Here is a 23441-nt window from a genome sequence, read left to right as displayed (position 1 = left end):
CGGGCGACCCCTGTGAAAGAGGATCGTTCAACTCCCAAAGGGATTGAGACCCACAGGTTGAGAACTGTTGCTATAGTCCATAACCCAGAATAGGGTGTAGACATGTTTTTGCATCCCCCCCACCATGCCCCCAGTGTTCCAGTGGCCCCCAGAATGCGATATTTATGATTTTAGGGAACCAGGCCCTTTACTAATCCTGCCCAATGCACACAACAGAGAACCCATGCCCAAATGGAATTTTAACCCTAAGCATAGAGTTGAGAATTCCTAACACCTCTTTTTGGAAGACACGGTTCAGTCAGTAACAGCACAGTATGCACTCTGCGGGGCACACCAATCGCCTAGAAGCCCGGAACAGCAAAGATCACCGAAGTTAACGGAATTACCCAAGTCTTTTGTCCTTGTCATCTTCTATTAGAAGCCTGACTTCCGTTCCAGTTCATGCCCAACTAACATAAGGAGAGTTCCGTGTTTGCAGAATTTGCTGCGATAGATCAATCATCAAGTACACCCAGGAGCTGAGGAGCGAGGATTAGTCCGAATTTAGCCGTGAGCCAGCTGTGCAGGCCAGGAGCAGTCACTGCATCTCGGTGAGCGCCATTTCCGAGCCCAACCTATTGCCACTCCATTGCTTTCTGTTTTAACTGTTTAAGTGCCTACACTATGCCTTCGTATTTCTGGTGTCACAGTGGCAGGTACTGAGTGGACATGATATCCTATCTGGTAGCTATGTCCTACCCCAAAGAAGGTATTATGAGTTGGCCTGCCAAAACAAAGCAGCAGGAGAGGAAAAAACAAAACAAATAAACAACTCACTGTCACCAAGTAGATTCTGAATCACAGCAACCGTATAGGACAGAGTAGAACTGTCCCTGTGGGTTCCTGGGGCTATAAAGTCTTTATGGAAGCAGAAATCCTCTTCTTCCTTCCCCTAAGCAACTGGCGGGGCTGGTGAGTTTGAACCACTGACCTTGCTGCTAGCAGTCCAATGCTGAGTCCACTATGCCTCCAGGGCCCCTTAGACCCAAAAAGTGAATTTTAAAACTCATATAAAATTCATTTTCCAACCTGTTCAATCTGCCAACCAATCAAACAGCCTCAATTACGTACAGTCTTCATTCCCAAATCAACTAACAAAAATGCTCTGGTGCCATTTACCTGGCAATGCACCCTGAAAACATGAAAAGGGATGTTGACGTGCATTCACCAAAGAGGTGATACGAATTGAAGTGACATGTATGTGAGGCCTGAGAACGGAAATCATGGAATTAGGTTTCCGTGTTTGGATCTACAGACAGATCTCCTAGAATCAAAGCTATGGATGAAGTACATCCCCAGTCCCATGGGTGGGCCTGCAGCTGGGCATCTTAGAATCCACAGGGCACTTTGGCAGCAGTCTAAAAGGCCATCCACACTCAGTATGTGTTGGCCTGCAGCAGAGTGTAGCAGCGTTTCTGCTACCGCCAAAGTGGCCCAGTTCAGTGTGCATTTCCCGTGCATTACATACAGATAGAGAAACTCGACACAAGCCGGTTTCAGAGCTATGACCGGCAACAACCACAAATTCAGTTGAGATTCTAGACAGGGACTGATTGAAAACTCTCTCTAGCTGCAGATGGGATCTCAGAGGGCACACAGAGCAAACACACGCATGGGAAATGCTAACACAGACAGGTATCCCGGGAGGTATGCCAGACAGTCACACACGAGGAGACACTGTGGAGACCAGAAGACCAGGAGAGGGTCATGGGCACACCACCATGGGACATTAAGAAAAAAAGGAAATTAGGACCTCAGCATTATCCAATTCATCAAGGGAAATTAGCTGGAAGAGAGAAAAGAAGGAGAGAAAAAAGAGGAGAGGTTAGGAAGCCAGCCGAGCGTTATAACTGTCACATATATATTACTATTCTTGACTCTCTCCGGTTAAAGCATTGTTCAATGGTGACCAGCTACTTAAAGGGCTCAGGAGGTACACAGTGACATCCGAGAGCAGAAGTCTTCAGTGGGACAAACAGGCGGGAGGCAGCTACATAACGGAACCCCAGGGCCAGCACTGCGCCCTCACGCTCTCCCACAGGCATGAAAGTAAACTCACCGGCTGGTGAGCAAGGGCAGTATCCCACACAAGGACCATCGTTTCTGAGAAGAGGGTGGGACAACTAAAGAACCCACTGAGAATAGGGCAAGGTCTTCCTTTCCTCCAATATTTGATTCCATGGTAGTCTGAAATGCAGGCTCCCCTCCAGCTGGGCTACATCAGAGGCAGCTTCTACTGCGGAAAGTGCTAAGGCCGACACAGAAACCACTGTCCTTGTTCTATGCCGTCAAGTAGACTCTGACTCAAAGCAGCATCCAAAGATTAGAAGCCTAATCCTGCTGCTGCTGGTGAAGAAAAGAAGCCACGTTCTTCCCCTATGGTGATTAGCGCTATTATGGGCTTAGTAACAAGTAAAGGGATTTTCTAGCCTCAAGTCCAAGAAAAACAAACGAACAAGGACTGACCACAAGTATGCTTGTTAAGGGAAGAGAGAGGTGATTCTTAACTGATGTTTATTATGCATCGTTACTATTTAGTCCATTTGGCAAATTTAAGTTCCTATCAGCAACACTAGTCCTGGGTGGGGGGGAGGGAAAGCACTGGAAATCAGCAGGGTTGGATGCGGTGATGCTGCAATTCCTTCAGGACTGGGGCAGTCAATCCTGGCCCTCCCCTGGGGGAGGGGTCTGTTAGTCATGGGACAAGTTCCAGTTTAACAGCTAATCTATAGGAAAATCAGGATACTTGCTCTGTGTCCTTGGCCCCAAGAACCTCATTTACTTTATCAATTCCAGCCAACTGGTTTGCTGGAGACAGGTTTGTGCCTTAGCTTGGTGGTTTCCACCTTGAAGAAGTTAGCTTGCCCTGTATGTCATGCTTCTTCCGTCAAATAGGGACAGCAAGTAAACCACCGACAGCATCTTCAAAAGCCTTTGTGAATCCTAAGTGCCAGTCTGAGAGGAATAAGAATTGTTTTTAAAGTCCAGCTGATGTGAATGGTGAACCAGCATTTCCCAACAGTCAAAGCATTGAGCCAGGAGCACGGCCGGTGTTTGCTTTAGGGGTTTGGAGCTACTGACTAGCATGCCATCTGACAAGGTCTTCCTGGTCCGTTCTCAGACTCACCTATGGTACTTCAGCTTTCATCAAGAGAGAAGGGCAGTCCCCACCACTCTGGAAAGAAAAGCCATCTTTCCTCCAAGCTTCTCTGGCTTGAGTGTGGCTCATTTCTTCCCTCGCTCAAGTGGGACTTGACTGAGGGCTCTAGAAATCATTCTGAATGTTGGCGATTGACTTCCTCCTTCATGATGGTCTTCAGCTTTGGCCGTAAGTGCCCGGTCTCTGTCATCTCTCGAGCTTTCTAGCAGGCAAGAGCTCAATGTTCTCTTAGCTGGCATTATGGGTGGGGAAAGGGCACAGCGTAGCAAACTTCCCAGAGGTCCTAACACCCTGAGAAGCACTAACAGCCAGCAACAGAGACTCAGTGAACTCTTAACAATTCTACTTTCCATCTTACAGGGAGAAAGCTGAAGGGGAACGATGATACATTTCTACAGCATACAAGCATGCTTATTTAAGAAATAAGGTTTCTATACTAATTTGTAATATTTGCCAGAAGTGGAGCAGAGACAACACAAGAATACCCTCCTCAGAAAGTGTTCACTTTAAATGCAAAGGGGTTTCAGAAAGTCCATAGGAAAATGGAAATGACAGGTACAAGGATTTTTCCCCCCACAAACTTTTTGAAACTCCCTTGTGCATTGGTTATGGAAAGGAGCTGAGTCTCAAAAAGAGAAAATAATGACCTCTATCTTTTAAAATTCTATTTGAGGCCCCACAGGGGCAAAGAGAGCCAAGTCTCTTTGGTAGATTGCATTTTAATGGGAACAGTGACCTTCTGTACTAGAATCATCGTTTTAAAACATTTCTTTTTCTGCTTGAATGAGCTTACGAAATGTTTTAAAATAAAGATTTTGTGAAACAAATGGTTATATTTTATTTGCTTGGCAAGTATATTCCTTTGAACAAATACTCTCATCCCGTACCACCTTCTCTTCTCTCCCTGTCTCTCTTAAGCAAAACCTAGGTAGGTACCTATACCAGGAAAAGGTCACCTGGTTACGTTGCATCTGTATCAGGGTGTCTTCCAGTTGGTTTCAACTCATGGGAACCTCCTACACAACTGAAGGAAATACTGCCTGGCTGGCCCTGCGTCATCCTTCCAAACATTACTATGTTCGACTCTATTATCGTACCCACTTTGTACATATATGTCATTGAAGTTCTGCCTCTCTCCCTCTGGCCCTTTAACAGGCATGGAGCTCGTCTCCAGGGACTTGACCATCCCAATAACATGTCCAAAGTACATGAGATGAAGTCTCACCATTCTTGCTTCTACAGAACAGTTTGGTTGTAGTCTTGCCAAGACAAATTTGTTCAATCTTCTGGCAACCTTTGGTACCTTCACGACCATGGCTTGGGGCAGGCACATTTTAGTCCCTACAGGCACATTTTTGTTTTTGAACACTTTAAAGAGATCTTTTGCAGTAGATTTGCCCAATGCAATATGTCATTTGATTTCTTGTTGCTGCTTCTATGGCATTGATTGTGGATCCAAGAAAAGTAGAATCCTTGACAATTTCAATTTTTTGTTTATCATGATGTTTTACTATTGGTCCAATTGTAAGGATTTGGGCTTTTAAAAATATTGCACTGTACTCCAAATTGAAGGCTGTCCTTTTTGCTCTCCATCAGTAAGTACTTCAAGTCCTCTTAGCTATCAGCACGCAAGGTTTGGTCCTCTGTCAGTCACAGGTTGTTCATGAGTCTGCCTCCAATCTTGATACGATGCTCTTTTTCATACAGCCCAGCCTCTCTCTCTTGATTTGTTAGGTTACAGACTGAATATGTATGGTGAAAGGATACCCTTCCCGATTTTAAACCACCCCTGTTCTGTTCAACTGGCTGCGTCTTGGTCTATGTACAGGTCTGCATAAGCAGAATCCCCATTATTTGCAGTGTTATCCATAATTTGTTAGGGCACACAGAATGAATGCTTTTGCCTAGTCAAATATCTCTGTGAATGCTCTGCTTTCAGCTAAGATCCACCTGATGTAGGCAAGACCAGTTGTTCCATGTCTCCTTCTGAATCTGGCTCGAATTTCTGGCAGCTCACTGTCAATGTACTGCTACATCCATTTTAAAATTACATCCAGCATAATTTTACTTATGTGCGATATGAATGATATTGTTAGATAATTTTCCCATTCTGTTGGATCACCTGTGTTTGGAATGGGCACAAATACGAATCTCTTCTAGTCAGTTAGACAAATAACTGCTTTCCAAGTCTTAGCACAACTAAGTTAGTGCTTCCAGCATTTACATCCATTTGTTGAAACACCTCAATTGGTATTCCATCAATTCTTAGAACCTTGTGGTTCACCAGTGTCTTCAGGGTAGCTTAGACATCTTCCTTCAGTACCATCAATTCTGAGCAGAGGCTACCTCTGAAATGGTTGAATGCTGATCAGTTCTCCTTGGTACAGTAACTGTAATTCTCCCATCTTCTTCTGATGCTTCCTACACCATCCAACATTTTGCCTCTGAATCCTTCAACATTGCAACATGAGATTTGAATTTTTATTCAATTATTTTAGCTTGAGATCAGCTGAGCGTGTTCTTCCTTTGGGGGAATGTCTTTTTATATCTTGGTATAATACTTTACTTTGTCTTCTCTACCCACCCTTTGAAATCTTCTGCACCAGTGTTCTTTGCTTGTATTATTTCCATTTATAAAATCTTCCCTGATTTTATACACACAGTTTCCTCCACAAAGTTCCCACTAAGGAACTTGTTCTCTAATTAGTCAACATTCAATCATTGTTTAATTTGTGGACTTAAATGAGAAGATTGACAGTTAAAATCCTTGTGCTTTAGGGACAGTGGAAGGAATATGTACCGCAATGAGGATTCTGTATTTTTCTTCCTTTTTTTAATCTAAGACTTCTCCTACGCTGAACTGCTCTAACACTAAGAAGAAATATCACGCATGGTAAAAGCAAGACTTCTATATGTGCAATAACCTGGTTTTCACCATTCTCTTGTACCAGGAAAGCTGTGGTTTACTTATCAAGGGTTTGTCAGAGAGTGGAGTAAATGAGTTATTGGGAATTCTGAGATATCTGTGTGCTTATCTAGTTAGAAGGATGGCAAAAAAAAAAACAAAAAAAACCTGAGAAGCAATTCTTAGGTTCAAATGCAAACGTGTGTAGTATGAATGTAAATTCACCATAACAGGCTCTTAATTTTGCTGGGAGCAGAGAGGTGAGGCCACGGGCTTGCCTTTGTCCCACTGTCACCCAATCCTGGGTGTTAGCAGCACCTGTGCACGTCCTTGCTCACTGCACGTGCGCAGAGGTGTCAGGTCGCAGGGCTGTGAGTTTCACAATCTCAATTAGAAGTGGTTACGTGCCGCCCTGCCTTCATTCCACTTAGAACTGGAGGCAGTTTCTGGACCCACAAGGAGGATTGTGCAACATCGTACCTAAAAGCAGAAGTGAGTAAACCCACAAGTATGCTGACCTGGAACCCCAAACTCAAGAATGCATACTGTCCCATGCAAGAGGACTCTGCATTTTCATTGGAAATTGATACAGACGGAAAATCGTGTGATTACTTTTTCTCTGATATTACATATTAGCTAATGTGGCAAGCAGTCTATAAGACAGGACTAAGTATTTCTGACTTTCAACGGAGTACGATTTAGTTACCTTTAGGGGCAGGATAAAGGGCTTTTCAAAGAAAAGTAAACCTCTCCATCAACAATAAGTGGACTCTGAGGCACCACTTCAGCTTCATGGTAAAACAGGGCTTTCACTCAAAACCAGAAAAGTGGTACCTTTTCTCCATAGCCTCTGTCTTTGGTCATCATCTCTCGGAGGGTCTGAAGCACCTTGATGCAGAGTTTCTCCTCATTTTCTTCGAGCAGCTGTTTGGTATGCTTTATTAACCTGGGAGGGAGGGGACCGCGGATGATATACCTGACATTGCCCTCACGTCTTGAAAACTTCGCAAGCCACTTATGTTTGGCATCTAGTCAATGGACAAAAATCCGTTACAGGTTCCCAGGATAAATGTTCTTTAGGACAGTCGCAGAACTGAGGCCACTCAATGACTGTCTCAATAGTGACACCTGCTGGTCTGTAGCAGCAAACACAAACACCCAACTGCTACTGAGAACTGGCCCTGTGGGTTTTGGGGACTGTAACTCTTTAAAGGAGTAGAAAAATCTCATTTTTCTCCCTCAGAGCAGGGACTGGTGGTTTCGAACTGCTGACCTTGTGATTAGCAGCCCGACAATCACTACACCACGAGGGCTCCTTCCACCACATACAACCTCACTACCATTGCGCCTATGCCGACTCAGAGATCCCGGTGGGTCTGCAGTTCAAAACCACCAGCTGTCATGTGGGAGAAAGACAGAGCTTCCTGCTCCAGTAAAGACATACAATCTTAGAAGCTCACCGGGGTAGCTTTACCCGGTCCTAAAGGCACCATATACAATGGAGAAGAGGGAGGAGTCAGAGGGCCACCCAAACCTGTCACTTAAAAAGTATGGCTACTTATCCACTGAGAATTGCTAGGGACATGGAAAAATTATGCCAGTCATGTGGGGGGGGAAATACAAAAACTTCCTGAGGATGGGGCAGAAACATAGTTTCCCTATCCACAGATGAATGCTTAGAAGGGTCCAGAAAATAATGAAATTGTTGCAAAGCAAACAAATGATATGGTTAAAAACAAAATAAAAATGGAGACTTCAGGTCATGGGAAATGCCAAGCATAAACTAAGCTGCTACACCAGGATTAGGACCAGCCCGTGTGGTGTGGGTGAGCTCAGGAGGCTCAAGTTTGGGAGGGTGGATGGCCCCGGGTCTGTCTGCAGCATACATGGCCTGTGATTCTCGGTTGGTAACACAAGGGGTGCTGCGGAGACTTGCTCCAGGCCAGAGGAATGGAAGATGAAAATAACTTTGGGGGCAGCCCACTTGGTCTTGGTGAAATAGGATTCTGCTACAAACTTACTCTGGGAAGGTCCAAACTGGGCTCTAGCACCTACCCATGTATCCCGCAGAGTTAAAACCCAGGACCATGTCCCCTGCAAAGGGACAGGCCGCTTACTTGCATATGAAGCCCCCGCTTTCGCACTTCCTCCTGGCATCGGTGTTTTCGGGGAACAGCAGCTCAGGGCGATGGAGCACGTCCACCAGCACAGACAGCTCTGCCTGCACCAGGGGCCGGAGCCGGTCCTCCAGCGCCGAGACGATGTCCTGGAACGGAAGCACAGCTGGTCAGCGGCCCTGCTGCAGGCTGTGCAAAGGGAGGGCAAGGACGCCTATTTCTGACTACGACATCACGCACAGGCTCGACTGGTTAGGCCAACTGCAGCACCGTCTGGCATTTGTCTCGAGTTATTAAAAAGTCCCCCAATGGTTACCTTAAGCATTAGCCTCCGGTGCAGAAAACAAAATTACTAAAAGAAGCTAAAATGCCCACCACCCCTACTTTTGAGATGGTCTTATGCTACTTTCTGGATCATTCCATATGCTTTGAAATAGGAGGCAAAAATAGATGTATTTCACACCATGGCAAGATGTCTGTGATATGAATATCAAAATGATTAAACGAAGTATGGACCACATGATCCTTTTTTTATAAACCATGTCCCTATCTACAGGCTATATAACAAGTCTGACTAAAACATGATGATGGCTTATTGCTGGCTAGTGGATTACAGGTGGTTCTAAGCATCTTCTAAATAATTAATACTTTCCAGTATTATCAAGTTATTTTACAATGAGTATGATTTACACATAGAAAAGTCATATACAGATGAGAACACAAATGAATGAACATGCTATATCAACATGCTAAATACATGTACCCTGATAGCATGATGGTCTTCAAATGCAAAACACATAGCTGTAGGAAAGGAAAACAGAGAGAGAAGTTGAAAGAGCAGCAAAAACAACACAACACACACCATATAAAGGCAAATGGCAGAAAACAGATGAGAAAATATCTTCAAAAGATGCTAAAGCCAGATATACGGCATGGTTTGTCTAAGACAGAGACCGAGCTTAGCACACCGGCTACTACAGGAGGACGTGGGCGACCGCAGAGATATGCAGGGAGCAGGCCCTTCAATCGCATTCTCTCTAGTGGCAGACCCAAAGGTCACAGGGAATGATCGATAATCAATTGCTTCGTCATTAACTTGGAAAATCAAATGAAAAATATATTAAGTTAATTTCACTCTACATTTAACAAAGTTGAGGAGATAACTATAGTCACACAATACTGTCTAAGATGAATGAAGAATAAATCAAATGTTGAATTGTGTATGGGTGGGGGGTACAACTTTCTGCATGACTGTGGACAGTACACTAATAGATTTGATGCTCACAGTATAGTAAAAATGAACGATTTTTAATAAATTCATCAGTTTCACCAGTATTTTCATCAGCTTCCTCTTTGGAAGCACACATCTTTCTCCTCTTCAGCCAGACTGGTCCTATATTGAGCGGTGCTATATTTGTATTCAGTGCAAACAGTTGTGCCACCACACTGGTATACTGCATAAAATCCTTCATCTTTTGCAAGACTTGAAGTTGCATTGCAATTGATTTGCATTGTATTGTCCAATGTCTGACATTCGGCAATCTGAGGCGGCCGACAGACAGACAAAGATGGGGAAGCAATGAGCAGGGGCAGTGCTCCCTAGTGTGAACTGAGCGGCCTCTGCACAGGGATTCATGATAGCAGACAACGTGCAAGCATCTGGTTTGCGAGGCAGGATACTTGCATTGCGCCAACTGTTGCTCTCCTGGGCAGTCTATAGCGACGAGACTCAGACAAGAAATTACTGGAGAATGAAGACCCTGTAAAGCCCCCGGGGCCAGTCACATGCATTTTATTTCACTCAAGAGGGTCCGTAACAAGTCCAAGAAAAGCCTAAGAAACGGGGGTGTTTGGTGGCAGAGTTTTTTAATTTTGCTTTAACTGGTAAGAAAACCCTGTGTTCACACGGCGCTGAGTCCAGAGTCCCTCCTCTTTCTAAACACATCGTGGAGTCAGAACCCTCTCTCATTAGGAGCCAAGGAGCCTTAGTGTACCAACTGTTTAGTGTATGAACCTCCCCAGCCACACTTAGCTTTCCTGGGCCACTACATGTGCTCTATTCTCTCTGTCCTAATGTCTTGCCACATACTCCCTCCCTCCCTCTTGATCTTTTCTGTGCTGTTGCTCACTGCTCTTGATGGTTTCCCAGCTTGGTCTGGAAGCTCTACCGATACCTGTTCAGCCTCACAGTGACACACATGCCTTCACAGGTAGATGGCACACTGGCTGGGAATCGAACACTGGATTCTTGCATGGAAGGTGAGATTTCTATCACTGAGCCACCTACTGCCTTCTTCCCTTTAAATGAGTGCATTTGTTCCTTCTAATCATGGTTCAAATGTCATTTCTCATCAGAGCCTTCCTTAATTGCCCTCCTCCAAAGTTCCACATTAGTTTCCTCATCAGAACTCCACATAGCCCGATGCTCCCCTCCAGCGTTTGTCCCTTCTGGCCCTATCCGTGAGCCACACTGATTGACACCTGTCTACCCTCCAGCACTTGAGATGCCAGGAAGCCAGAGAACCTTTCCTTTTTCTCACCACCCTGTCTCTACTGCCCAGCAGGGGGCAGAGGAGGGCACTGCTGAACTCATCTTCCTTAGGTTACTTCTACAACCTCCCAGAGGCTTGGTGATTACAGCTAATCATAACTGTTATTATAGCCACAGTTGTAACAACACAACAAATACAAGCTGTAATTTTCACAGCAGTCCCTGAACACTGCTATGCTAGTATATCCCAGTGTCCGCACCACAGACAGCCACAACAAATCTTGCACACTCTTCCTGACACCTGGCATTCCTCCTCGAGCCTGTGACTGCCTTGAGCAACTGAGTCTGGGCTCTCTGCAGAGATACGCATACTGGGAACCCGCCGTCATTTGTGAGGAAGCCCTGACCACATGAGGAGGTTCACTCAACCTCAGTTGGGATCCCAAGTGACAACTGGTATCAACTGCCCAACTTGAGAATGTTTCAAGATGAGTCCAAATAGTTATCACCCTACTGTAACCACAAAAGCAATCCTTAGCAAGATACACTGAGCTAAGTCAGTCTACCTCCAGAAGAGAAAAAGATAGTGCAGGAGTTTCAGAGTGATTTCTTACAGAGATGTAATTAACTGAAATGTGAACCAACTCTTTTGGTCCTCGCATATGCAATCCCACTAGGCGAGTTGCTACCATTATCCTCTTTTACAAACCAGGACACTACAGTCCAGAGGGATTAAGCAACTTCCTCAAGGCTACACTGTTTCTAAGCAGTTGAGTCCAGCTCTGAACCCAAGCCATATACCCTAAGACTACATTTCCCATCACCTATTGCACATTCGTCCTGACAACCTAGGATGCACAAACTGCAGCCTGGGAACTACTACCTATAAGAGAATAACGAGGGAGTGTGTTTGGAAAAGATGTCCATGTTAAGGGAGCTGTTCCAGTTTTGTACATTCATCTAATTCTTGATACTCTCCCCCTAACAAAGGGAGAGGCGGTCTCCTAGTAGGCACAAAGGATGAAAGGGTACAAGCTAACTGCGATTTCATAATGCTTTCGTTTCATTTGGCTCATCTGGACACAAAATCTCCTCTCCAGCATCATGATATTTGTTTACCTCCTAACTCAGGAGGCTAACCAGGGTCACGGTGGGAAAATGCAGCTCTATGTCCTTATTTTCAGCAGCCTCTAGCACCCCTTTGCATATCTCTTTCTAACAAGAACACATGCCCCATTCTTCATAAAGAAATCTGTAAATGGGGAAGCAACCTGCATAAAGCACAGCTTTGTCAGACTTCCTCTCCCTAAGCAGCCCCACTCACGGGCGTGTGCATGTATTGCTACTTCTGACTGTCCACTCACCACACTGACATCTCCCTGAGGCCAATCTCGGGAGCCCTGCTGTGTCCAGAAACCACCTGGAGCCAGGTAAGTGTGTTTGCTCAGCACTAGGTGTTACCTGCAGTCTTTCAATGATATTCCGGTAGTCTCTGGATGCAGCCAGAACAGAGTCTCTGCGAGCAGCATTGCGGGCCGACAGTCGCCAGTTCATGGCTGTTTTCTGCACAATGTTGTGGGACTTCAGAAAGAGGTTGTTGACTTGGCTGTCCAAGTCCACGGGGATGGCGATGGCCCGGCTCTTAGCTGCAGAGAGGAAGGTGCCTCATGAGCTGAGCATTCTGTGCGAAATGCTTTAGAGACAGACTTGATGTGGGAGGCCCAGCTGTCATTGAGAAAGCACTGGCTAAGGAGACCCCATGTATAACGGAATCAGACTGGGCTCTCCTAACTAACTCTTAGAAAGTAGATCACCAGGCCTTTCTTCCTGGTCCACGATAGTCTGGAAACACCACTGAAACCTGCTGGGTGTCCTAGCAACAAGCAGGCCCCCAGTGACCGGTGGACTGTGTAGCAAGGGAGGCCCACCACTAAACCATCACTGCCCCTAACAGTGTAACCTAAAAAGTGGGGAATTTAGAAAAAACAAAAACAATTATTATTTAAAAAAATACAAGCAGCACAGGATGCCCTGTCACAGCTAGAAACTAGGGCCCTTGGATATGCATTTCCAAACTAAGTAACAAAACTTAATGCTCAGAGTGAGTTATTTCAAATCATGGCAAGCCCACGTGTGGCCAGAGTTGAACTGTGATCCACAGGACTTTCAATGGCTAGCTTTCCAAATTAAACTGCCAGCTTTCTTCTGAGGCGGACTCAAACCCCCAACCTTTCGGTTATAGCAGTTGAGCACATTAACCAGCAGCACCCCTTATGGACTCTATTGGGTATAAGTAGAGGGATTTTTCTACCAGGCCCCTGATTCTGAGCTACCAGATCATGAACATATAGGAAACAAAACTTCAAAAGCCTTACAAAAATATCATTGCCAAATACTACCATATAAATAATACAAATATCTATCATATGCATCTACAATCTGGCAACAACCCTGACAAATACATTCATACTTGCCAAGCAGCCTCTAAAGAGAGCGAAGAGGCCCACTTGGTTTGGTTTCCCAGTTAAGGTCCAAATCTGCTGCTGTGGAGTTGATTGTGGCTCACAGCAAACCGATCAGACAGTAGAACTGCCCCGTGGTTTCCAAGGATGTAAATCTTTATGGAAGTAGATCTCGACTCCTACAGTGGTGGTAGCTTGACCCACTTACCTTTCTTTCCATTCGCAGCTGCAAGCTTAACCCTGGACATCCAGGAATCCTCAGACACTGTCTACAAAGGTCTAAGTAGCTTCTGCAAGTAAATGTCTTTCTTCTCCATTGTCAGTGGAAAGTTCACCCCTGGCATAGCATTTATGGGGAGAAAAAGACTAACGTGATAAAATTTGATAAAGTCAGGGTGAAGGAGCAGCAATTTCCATCACTTCATTTTAACGCTGCGTGGTGGCATAGTGGTTATGCATTGGGCTGCTAACCCCGAGGTCAGCAGTTCGAAACCCTGACACGCTCCCCATGATAAAGGAGAGGCTGGATACTGTCATAGAGAGTTACAGTCTCAGAAATGCACAAGAGCAGGTGTACCCTGTCCTACAGGATTTCAGGTCACTAAAGGTTGGAATTGATGACAGTGAGTTTATGAGAGATGGGGCATGGGCAGGGTGGAAACGGATAACTGTGTACTGATCAGATAAAGGGGGTTCCCCGAGAGAGCGGCAGGTGCTTTGCATGAAGAAGAGTTTTCATATACACTTGCTGGAGGAAACAAATACGTCTCCTAGACAAGGGCCTTCCCAGGGCCATGGATCGGGGGCAGCACTCGGACCTATCCAGAGTTACCTAACAGGTAACATGGAATCCTGCTTTTAAGGGCCTTCTTATTCTGTGACATCACTGGCTCTTTGGGAGAAAGTAGTCGAGGAGAAAGGGTTTGGGATCAAAAGACCTTGGCTCTCATGATCTGCAACATCCCAGCGCCCAAATCTGTGTGACCTAGGAAGTGTCGTGGATTATGTGTTGGGCTGCTAAGGGCAAGATGGGCAGTTCGAACCTATCAGCTGATCTGCAGGAGAAAGGTAGGCTGTCTGCTGACTTACGGAGCAGTTCCACCCCGTGCACTGGGGTCACGATGAGTCAGAGCCAACTCGAGGGTAGTGGGTTTGTTTCCTCTGGGTTATTCGTGTTAGGGGATTATCATGATGTTAAACCCAACCCACAATCTCTTACCTACGTCTGAGAGCACCCGGATACAGCTCTCCACAGAGGCTTTCTGGCTGGGCATCAGCCAGTTGCAGTGGTACACCCTGAACACACCTTGCAGCAGCTGCACAAAGACCGGCTGACGAGTCTGCAGGTACAAAGAGTGGGTTACTGAGGACAGATCAGGGGTCTTGCTGCTCTCAGCCACGGGCTAACGTATCCTTCAGCAGAGGTGGGGCAGGGCTGCTTGGTCAAGAGCTGGATTCCAGAGGTAGCCTGGCTAAGGAAGACAACCTCAGGAGCAGTTTAAGTCCTATTCATCACAAATGCGGTTTTATCTACCTAGACTTGACTACCCAGTTGAGCACTGCGCTCAAAGCCTGAAGACAGATTCACCTCCCGCAACCAACTTAGCTGTGTGACTCTGGGCAGTTCAGAACTCTTGGGAGTGTGTTGCTTTGGAAAAAAACCCTCGATAACATTCCCAACTCCCAGACAACGGTTTGTCTTTGCAATCCGGTGCCATCGGGTCAGCTGTGACTCACAGCAGTTCTATGCTGCCCCGCAGAATGAAGCACTGCCCAGTCCGCCCGTGTTTGAGGCCATTCTGGTAGCCACTGTGCCCATTCATCCAGTGGAGGGTCTTCCTCTTTTCCACTGACCCTCAAGTCGACCAAGCAGGAGGTCCTTCTCAGGGACTGGTCTCTCCTGTTCACATGCCCAGCATCCACCTCACCATCTTCACCGCCAAGGAGCACTCTGACAGCCCCTCTTCCAGGGCAGTCCTTAATTAAGCCTTGCCACGTTCCTCACCAACATTAGAATGCAAGCCCCTGAGTCCTCTGTCTTCCTTACTCGTGATCACATACATAGGAGGCGATTGAAAAGCTCATAACTTAGGCCAAGGGCACTTTAGTCCTCAAAGTGACAACTTTGATTTCGTCATTAAGCACCTCAAGACCTCTTCACGGCCAGCCAATAAGGCTGTGTGGTACCTGCACATTGCAGGATTGTCAATGAGTTGTCTTCTGATCCCAATGCAGTACTCAACTTCCCATATTTTGGTTTCTTGTATTATTTGCTCAGCATACAGAGGGGATGTGTAGGATGAAAAGATACATGAAAGGCCGAAGTGGCCGAGAAGAAGCTCCCCCGTACACATATTCCCTCTCCACTCCTTCCCAACGTTCCCCTGCAGGGGCTGCTCCAGTGGCCCACAGGGGGAGTTGGGCTGGTAGCTCAGGACACCATGCTTGGTACAGTGGAAGGACCGGGAGAAAAGGAAGGCATTTACATTAGTCTAGGTATAGCATTCAAAAAATGGATTGACACAGTGGCTGCCACCCGGAGCTCAAACCTAAGATCACCTGTGAGGAGGGTGGCGGTCCAGGCAGTGTGTCCTTCTGTGATCTGTAGGGTCACTGCGAGTCAGAATGGACTCAGCGGAGCTGACCAGCAGCAACTGTCCTCTGCTCTTGTCTCCTGAGGTTGCCTCGTAAATGAACTTTCATCCTTGTCTTAGACACTCATCTTAATATCCAATTTAAGAAAATCTCTAATTGAGTGACTGATGGGCTTGATAAGAGTCTCCCTTTGCTGAGCGTTGGTTTCAACTCGGCTGTAAAACAAGCCGGACTGGAACACAGTCACTGGAGTTCTCTCCAGATATTTCCTGAGAGTAGAATCAGCAAAATCCAACTGACAAGTGGGCCATGGCTCAATGCAGTTTGCTTCTGTGTTGGCAGCAATTTTGTCATGATGACAGAGACAGTTCTGACAGCTCTGCACTGGTGTTCATTCACGCACGATGGGTGAGCGTGTGGACGTTAACACTGGGGTAGGATTTAGGCCTCTCATTGAAGGCACACATCTGCAATCATTTCAAAGTAAGAGCCCTCAAACTTCTGCTTAATCAATTAGACATTGACTTTCTGACCTCATTTGAAAATTATAATGTTAGTCATCATCCCAAAGCTATCTAGATCTGGGCAGCTGGATCTGCAAGTAAAGATAATTCCAATTGATGAGCTCTTTCTGGTGAACTTTAATTTTGGAGGGAGAGACTGACCTAGTCCTTCCGAAAACCAAGTAGGGAGCTGATTCTTAGAGAATTTTAAAAAGCATTGAAAACCTCTCTGGAGAGGTTTCTGAGATAGTGGGGGTGGAAGTGGGAAGAAAGTGCTAGGGGGTGAAAAAGTGTTAGCAAGTCCTCACTTAAAATAACAACAGTAGCAGCAGCAGCAGCAGACAATAATAAATTACCAGAAACTCATCATTGTAAACAAACATTGTAAACATCATCATTCAGATAACTGTTATTTGTGAAATGCGTGTGGCGTGCCAGAAACTTTGACGCTTGCTCATGCTGGAGCCCCAATGACAATTGCATGACACAGGCATTCTCTCCACCCTGAAACAAAATGCAGAGGCCCAGGGAGGTTCAAAGAAAGAACCCAGAACAGTGGGTTGACATCAGGGCTTTGGATGCCAAAAGCCCATTTTCCTCCCACTGTGCCTCTTTCAGAGACAAGAAGGATCTTTTTCTTCCTTCAGGGAGCACTTTCTGTCCTGGTCCCCACAGCTATCCAAGTGCAGAGGACGGGAGCAGAGGGAGCCTGGGGAATGGGAATCCCTGGAGGTTGCCATGTGGATGAGCCCTAACTCCCAGCAACTTCTGAGGCAACACCAGTTCCTGAGCTAACTTCAGGGCCCAGAGTGAGCATCCTTTATGCCCTCATCAAGCCTTCAGTCTGGCAGGGAGGAGGAGTGCAAGCTGGCACTTGTTAATAACCACGCTCCGGCTGTGTATGACAGGAGCCCTCGTGGCACAGTGGCTAAGCACTCGGTGCAGGAGAGGGTTGGGAGAGTCTGGGCCTGTAAAGACCGCAGGTGCAGAAACCCCATGGTGCAGTTTTACTCTATCCTGGAGAGTCACAGTCACCTCGATGGCTTAGTGCAGGTGCTTCGTAACTATTGTCTCTGCTTTTGGAGTAAGTGGCAAAAAATACTGTTACATAACTACAAACATATACACACACATATAAACTCTGCTTCTTCCAAGGCTGAGAAGATTATCTCCAGGGGACATATAAGAAAAACAGCTCTGAAGTTTGGTGGCCAACACAGACCTGAGTATGGGCCCAACTCTGTCCTACCATGAAGCCTCTCCTCTTCCTTCCTCAGCTGTCATGTCCAGCTACTTCCTAGTCATTCCACTGGCTCCTTAATGCAATACAACCAAACCCATGCTCTCCATTTTCCCACGTCACAGATAAGGGAGAGTGGAACTAAAGCAACACAAGATAGAGAGCCTGAACAAAAGTATCCAATGTATTTCGTGAAATTCCTCTTAAAATATAAACCTAACAAAAAGCTTTGACTTTATCTTCTAAAATGTATGTATACACCCTGCATCTTTCCACAGCATCGAACATTGATGGTGAAGACTCGTTTCCCTGGTAACGTCAGCTTGATGTCAGGGTCAAAATCTGGTTCAGAGTAAGGAAGAATAGGAAGGAAAGATTCATTATCAAGACAAAAACCTGTCTGATTATTTTCCAATTAATTCGATGGATTGACTTTGCCACTTTGGGTTTGGCAATACCATCTCAAGATCTATTAGACAATGGGCATTGCCATGGTGATGGTCACTTCAATAACAGGAGATGTAAGTCCAACCCCCGTGACACTAAGCAGGGTTAGCAGATTAGTGAAGACTGCATTCTTGCCCGCAATAGCTCACATGCTTCTGACCTAACAAGCTCCCAGTTGGAAAATGCTATTAGTTGCAGATATTCTGAATGCAGCATGGTGGCAATACGGCATTTTAGTTCAACTTCTTAACTGAGTAAAAGATGACTATCGGTCTCCAGGAAAACACTGAAAGATTGAAGCTGATGATGATGATGATCTTACACTCACTCACTGCCATCTAGTGGATGCCAATTCACAGCGACACTATAGGACTGGGTAGACTTGGCCCTGTGGGTTTCCGAGACTCTAATTCTTTATGCGAGTAGACAGTCCCATCTTTCTCTCATGGAGCAGCTGGTGACTTTGAACTTCTGACCTTGTGGTCAAGTAGCACAAAGCATACCCACTATGTCACTAGGGTTCTGATGGTGGTGATAAGAGGAAAATTAAAACACAAAACTATTAACAACATGGAGTGTAGGGAAACATCCTGAGGCACACTTCCTTTCTCCACAGGCTTGTGCAGCAGCTGCCCCCCCCTCCCCCCCCACAGGAGAGAGTGTTGTTTGTAATGCGTTGCAGAAGGCTCCTGTCTCAAGTTCGTTCCAGCTCCCCCACAGCTGAAGACCAAGCCCCTTGGGTCTGCACTGTTACTCCTTACCTGTAGACTTGTACTCTGATCTGAGAAGGGTGAGCTGAAGAAAGTGGTGACGATACTCATGACGATTTCAGTCACGTACTTCTCCAGGATGGAGTCTGCGTGCTTCCTGTCACTCGTGTTGTTACAGGCCTGCAGGACAGTTGGACACGTCAGAGATGACCCCCAAACCTGCACAGCACGGGTGAACTGACACCCATGGCCTTTCCCATGTCCACGGACTGCCACTTTGGGTTTAGCCACACCATCAAATGAAAGGGAAAGGTCAGCATGGCTCCCCTGAAAAACTAGCTGCCATCGGCCGACACTGACTCATAGCAACCATACAGGACAGGGCAGAACTGCCTCTGTAATTTCCAAGAGGCATCTCTTTTTAAGAGTAGAAAGTACTGACTTTCTCCCATGGTTTCAAGTTGCTGACTTTGAAATTAGCAGTTGAATGCATAACCATTGTGGCCCCAGGACTTTCTCCCCTTAGGAGACAATTAAATCATGGGAAAAGAGAAACACATACACTCAGAAATCATGGCTGCAGAATCACACAACATTCTTGTGAGAGCTACAAGGCCATCACTTCTACCCAGGTGTACCAAGTCTAAATCCTCAGGAGGTGCTAAGAGGCAGGGGGCTTTAATACTCCCCTAAAGGTAAACTACCCTCTGCTTCATCAATTCATCTGGTGTAAGTCATGGGCAAGAGCCCATGTTAAACAGCAGATTGTAAACATACTAGTCAGGCAGGCAGATTATAGAAATCCTGGTCAGGCAGACAGATTGTATACATACTAGTCAGACAAACAGATTGTATACATCCTAGTCCAACAGATTGTAGACAGCCTAGTTAGGCAAGCAAATTTATATACATCCTAGTTAGGCAAGCAGATTGTATACATCCTGGTCAGGCAAGCAGATTGTATACATCCTGGTCAGGCAAGCAGATTGTATACATCCTGGTCAGGCAAGCAGATTGTACTACTGAAGTCCTTAGATGACATTCTATAGCATCCTTCCAATCAATAAAACATACTACTGATACACAGCACTTCAAAGAAATGGGCTGTGACTCAGAATAACTGAATATACACATTTGTGGGATGAGCAGAGATCTTAGATTTCACCTGTATTCTACTTAATTTTGCTGCTTAGAATAAGACTGGACAGGTCAGATTTAGAGAATATGTTATTTTTAAATCATGTTTTATTATCAGACTATCCCATTCTGAGCTCACTACTGGGCAGTTTGAAGGCACACCCACAGAATGAAATTTGTAACTAGCTATGTAGCATTACAAAACAATTTTATGTGATGGTTAATAACAGAAGGCCCAGCGACACAGCTCAGTGGTTGATTTCATAAACAAACTTTTATCGGAATAGAGTCATCCTCGTTCATGTACATATTGTTATGCTGATTTCTCACAGCAAGGGCAGAGGTAATTAGCTGGAACTGAGACCAGATATTCACAAGGCCAGAGACATATTTATTATGTGACTTTTTTTTTTCAGAAAAATGTTGTTGATGTCTGATTGAAAGCAGAGTAAGCCTCCCACTGTAAACCCTGAGATTTATGGGATTAAGAGACTGTGGAATTTGAGATGAAGTAACAATATGTCTATGGCACTCATGACCAAGTCCTGTCACACACAGTGCACAGGAAGAGGATCATTTCCTGCCGGTCCCTAGCCGGGCACTGGTAATTATAATGTCAGGCAGAAAATGCCACCTTTTATGATGGTATAAAGTGTGCTTTTTCTCCTCTTTAGCATCATCACATTTCTGAAACATTAATGTATCTCACAACTATTCTCTCAAGAACCTAGTCTCCTGCTCCCTCCCTAATTCTTCCACCAAAAACCTTAGATTAAACCCATGGTGTGTTGTGTTACATCATACCTCCTGCCTTGGGAGTACTACGCTCAAAGGCAAAACCAAAGTGAATATACTGAAGCCCACGTCGACGGCGGGGTCAGAATACAGACGAAAGAGTGATGCGCACTGTGCAATCCTACAGGAGAAAATAAACACTCACGTACAAGGAGGTGTCCTTTGAAGACAGGTTGTATTACCAAGGAAAATAAAACCTTGTCAATCTTATTTCACAAGCAATCCATAAAGGGTAAAATAAAAACCCAAAATAACATATCTTCCCTGAAACTTGATAACTAGAAAACTAGAATCTATTCTCGGCTAAGAGCAAAAAGTAGAAAGAACAAAAACTGCGAAAGAAATCAAAGTTCCAATCATACAACCATGTTCTCTCTCTTTCTCTCTCGTTAGCTCCAGAAAGCCTTACCCTGCAGATGTCCACAAGGAAATTTTCAAACAACTTCCACATGTGATTGCTGGTGTAAATCTCCTTCATTTCCACCTCAGTGTCTACATAGCAGTGATTCAGGAAGTTGATGTACGCAATCTTAACCTGGAAGACAGAATCGGGCTTTTCTGAGAGAAAAACTTGCCATGCATGGCATTGGTTACTGGCCTCATGTTAATACTGAAAATAGGCAAGATCGTTTTCCCACTGCCCTTCGCCAGTTCAATCTCTGTGGTTTTTATCTATATTCAAAAGCAGCAACTATGAAATTCAAAAGCACAAAGCATAAGGAGAGAATACTTTCACGACCCCAAGGTAAAGAATGACATAAACAACATGAATAGAGATCAAGATATTAAAATTTGACATAAGCATTTTAAAATTTTGGTTCATAAGAACACATCATTAAAAGAGCTAAATGACATTGCTTGATAAAAGATATGTGCAAGGGATCTAACCAAGAAAGAGTTCTTTCAGATTAATACAAATAAGATGGATCTCCCAATAAAAAAACTAGTCAAATAATTTGATCCAGTATTTTTAAATATATATATTTAAAATTTTTAATATTTTTATATATATATATAAAATATCCAATAAACCCATGCAAAAGGGATCAATCTTGTTTGGTCATCAATGGCTTTTTCTTTCTCACTGCCATTGAGTCAATCCCAACTCATAGCTACCCTATGGGACAGGGTGGAACTGCCACTATGGGTTTCTCAGACTGTAAATGGAGTGGAGAGCTCACCTTCCTCCCATCGAGCAGCTGGTTTCAAACTGCTGGCTTTTCAGTTAGCAGCTCAACACGGAACCCATGATGCCACCAGGGCTCCTAATCAACCGTGTGGAAACTAAAACCACTGTGAAATACCCAGAGTCCTGGGCACAATGTGGTAAGTCTTGGGCTACTAACCGCACAGTTGGCAGTGAAAAATAAGAGAAAAAGGAGGCTTTCTGCTCTGGCACAGATCTGCAGTCCCAGAACCCTATGAGCAGATCTCCTCTGAAGAGAAATTGGCTGATGGCAGTGGATACGAGATTCCTCCATGGTGGCTGGTGGCACGAATGGCTAACTATCCAGAGTGGCAGTCCAAAGCCACCCAGAAGTGCCTCAGAAGAGAGACGTGGCTTTCTGCTTACAAAAGGTCAAAGCTATGAGAAGCCTATGAAGTGCAGTTCTTTTCTGACGCACACAGAATCTCGCAGAACCACACCGATTCAAAGCAATGAACAACATGAAATACCACGACACCCCCAGGACTCACTGCCATGGAGTGGATGCTGACGTGGAACGACCCATAGGGCAGGCTAGAACTGCCCTGCAGGGCCAGGAGAATGAATGTGGAATCTCCTTATGGACTGCTGTGGTAAGAAAATAGCGGTTTCCACACAGCACAGCATACTGACAGGGCTACCTTGTGTTAAAAAGAGGGCGAGGGGAGATGTATTATGTGTTTATATGCAAACTACTATAAATATATATAAGAATAAAGTATTTTAAATAGGGGGGACAAATTCAATTTTTTATGGTTTAACACATTATGCCCAAACCACTGCCCGAGTCATCGAGGACGCCTGGCAACCCTCAGTAAAGTAGAAATGCCCCCCAGGGCTTCCACACGGTAACTCTTTATGGAAGCAAACTGCCTTATCTTTCCCATGAAGAGCTGCTGGGAGTGTGAACCACCCATCTTTTGGTTAGCAGCAGAGTGCTTAACCATTGTGCCACGAAGGCTCCTCTAGTCAGTTATGGTTTTTGATATTTGAACCATGTGATTGTATTAATTTTTAAAAATTATAATATAAAAATGTACTACATAGATTCAATGTTATATATACACACACATATATACCAATATATTTACAGTTTGATAGTTTAAAATATAAAGATTCATATCATAAAATATACAAGAATAAACTACAAACTGTATGATTAGTATTTCATTATTAAATAATATGGAAAAAAGAAAGCTTAATAGAAAAAAAAGCTTGGAGGAATTTTTTAAATATACAATGGGATATTACTGAAGCATAAAGAACAAGGGAATGCATGCAGTGACATGAATGAGCTTTGAAAAATTATGCGAAGGGCAGTAAGTCAGACACAAAAGCTCCAATCTCGCAGGGCTCCCAACGCTGAGAAAACGTTGATTAGTGACCCTTGGACACTCAGGGAGAATGGCTGAAGGGCAATGAGTTTCTAGTTGGTAGGATGAAAAACTTTGGGAATGGGTAATTCCCAACGTGGCAAGTGTATTTAATGTCACTGAATTTTGCATTAAAAAAAATAATTAAAATGGCTAACATTAAAAAGAGCTGATACCAAGGGCTCAATAGAAAGTAAATGTCTGGGCCTCCACTCAAGTACTCCCTCAAAGCAAGAATACTTTCTTCTATTAAATTGGCA

The 23441-nt window shown here is 44.8% G+C and overlaps 1 protein-coding gene across 1 annotated transcript in view; it reads right to left on the bottom strand.

Moving 5' to 3' along the window:
- The window catches only part of ITPR1 (inositol 1,4,5-trisphosphate receptor type 1), a 413260-nt gene that overhangs the window by 147409 nt on the left and 242410 nt on the right, over window positions 1-23441 (bottom strand). Inside the window, exons 34-40 of the mRNA XM_045285628.1 lie at window positions 21011-21136; window positions 18721-18849; window positions 14394-14514; window positions 12174-12358; window positions 8222-8370; window positions 6939-7050; window positions 1793-1825 (exon numbers count right to left, since the gene is read on the bottom strand). Coding sequence (XP_045141563.1) covers window positions 1793-1825; window positions 6939-7050; window positions 8222-8370; window positions 12174-12358; window positions 14394-14514; window positions 18721-18849; window positions 21011-21136 — 855 coding nt within the window. The remainder of the gene's footprint in view (window positions 1-1792; window positions 1826-6938; window positions 7051-8221; window positions 8371-12173; window positions 12359-14393; window positions 14515-18720; window positions 18850-21010; window positions 21137-23441) is intronic.

This window comes from Echinops telfairi, unplaced genomic scaffold (assembly GCF_000313985.2).
Source record: "Echinops telfairi isolate 266 unplaced genomic scaffold, ASM31398v2 ScPeMD7_7474;HRSCAF=8512, whole genome shotgun sequence".
Taxonomy (NCBI): Eukaryota; Metazoa; Chordata; class Mammalia; order Afrosoricida; family Tenrecidae; genus Echinops; species Echinops telfairi.
This window is presented reverse-complemented; position numbering and strand designations above follow the sequence as displayed.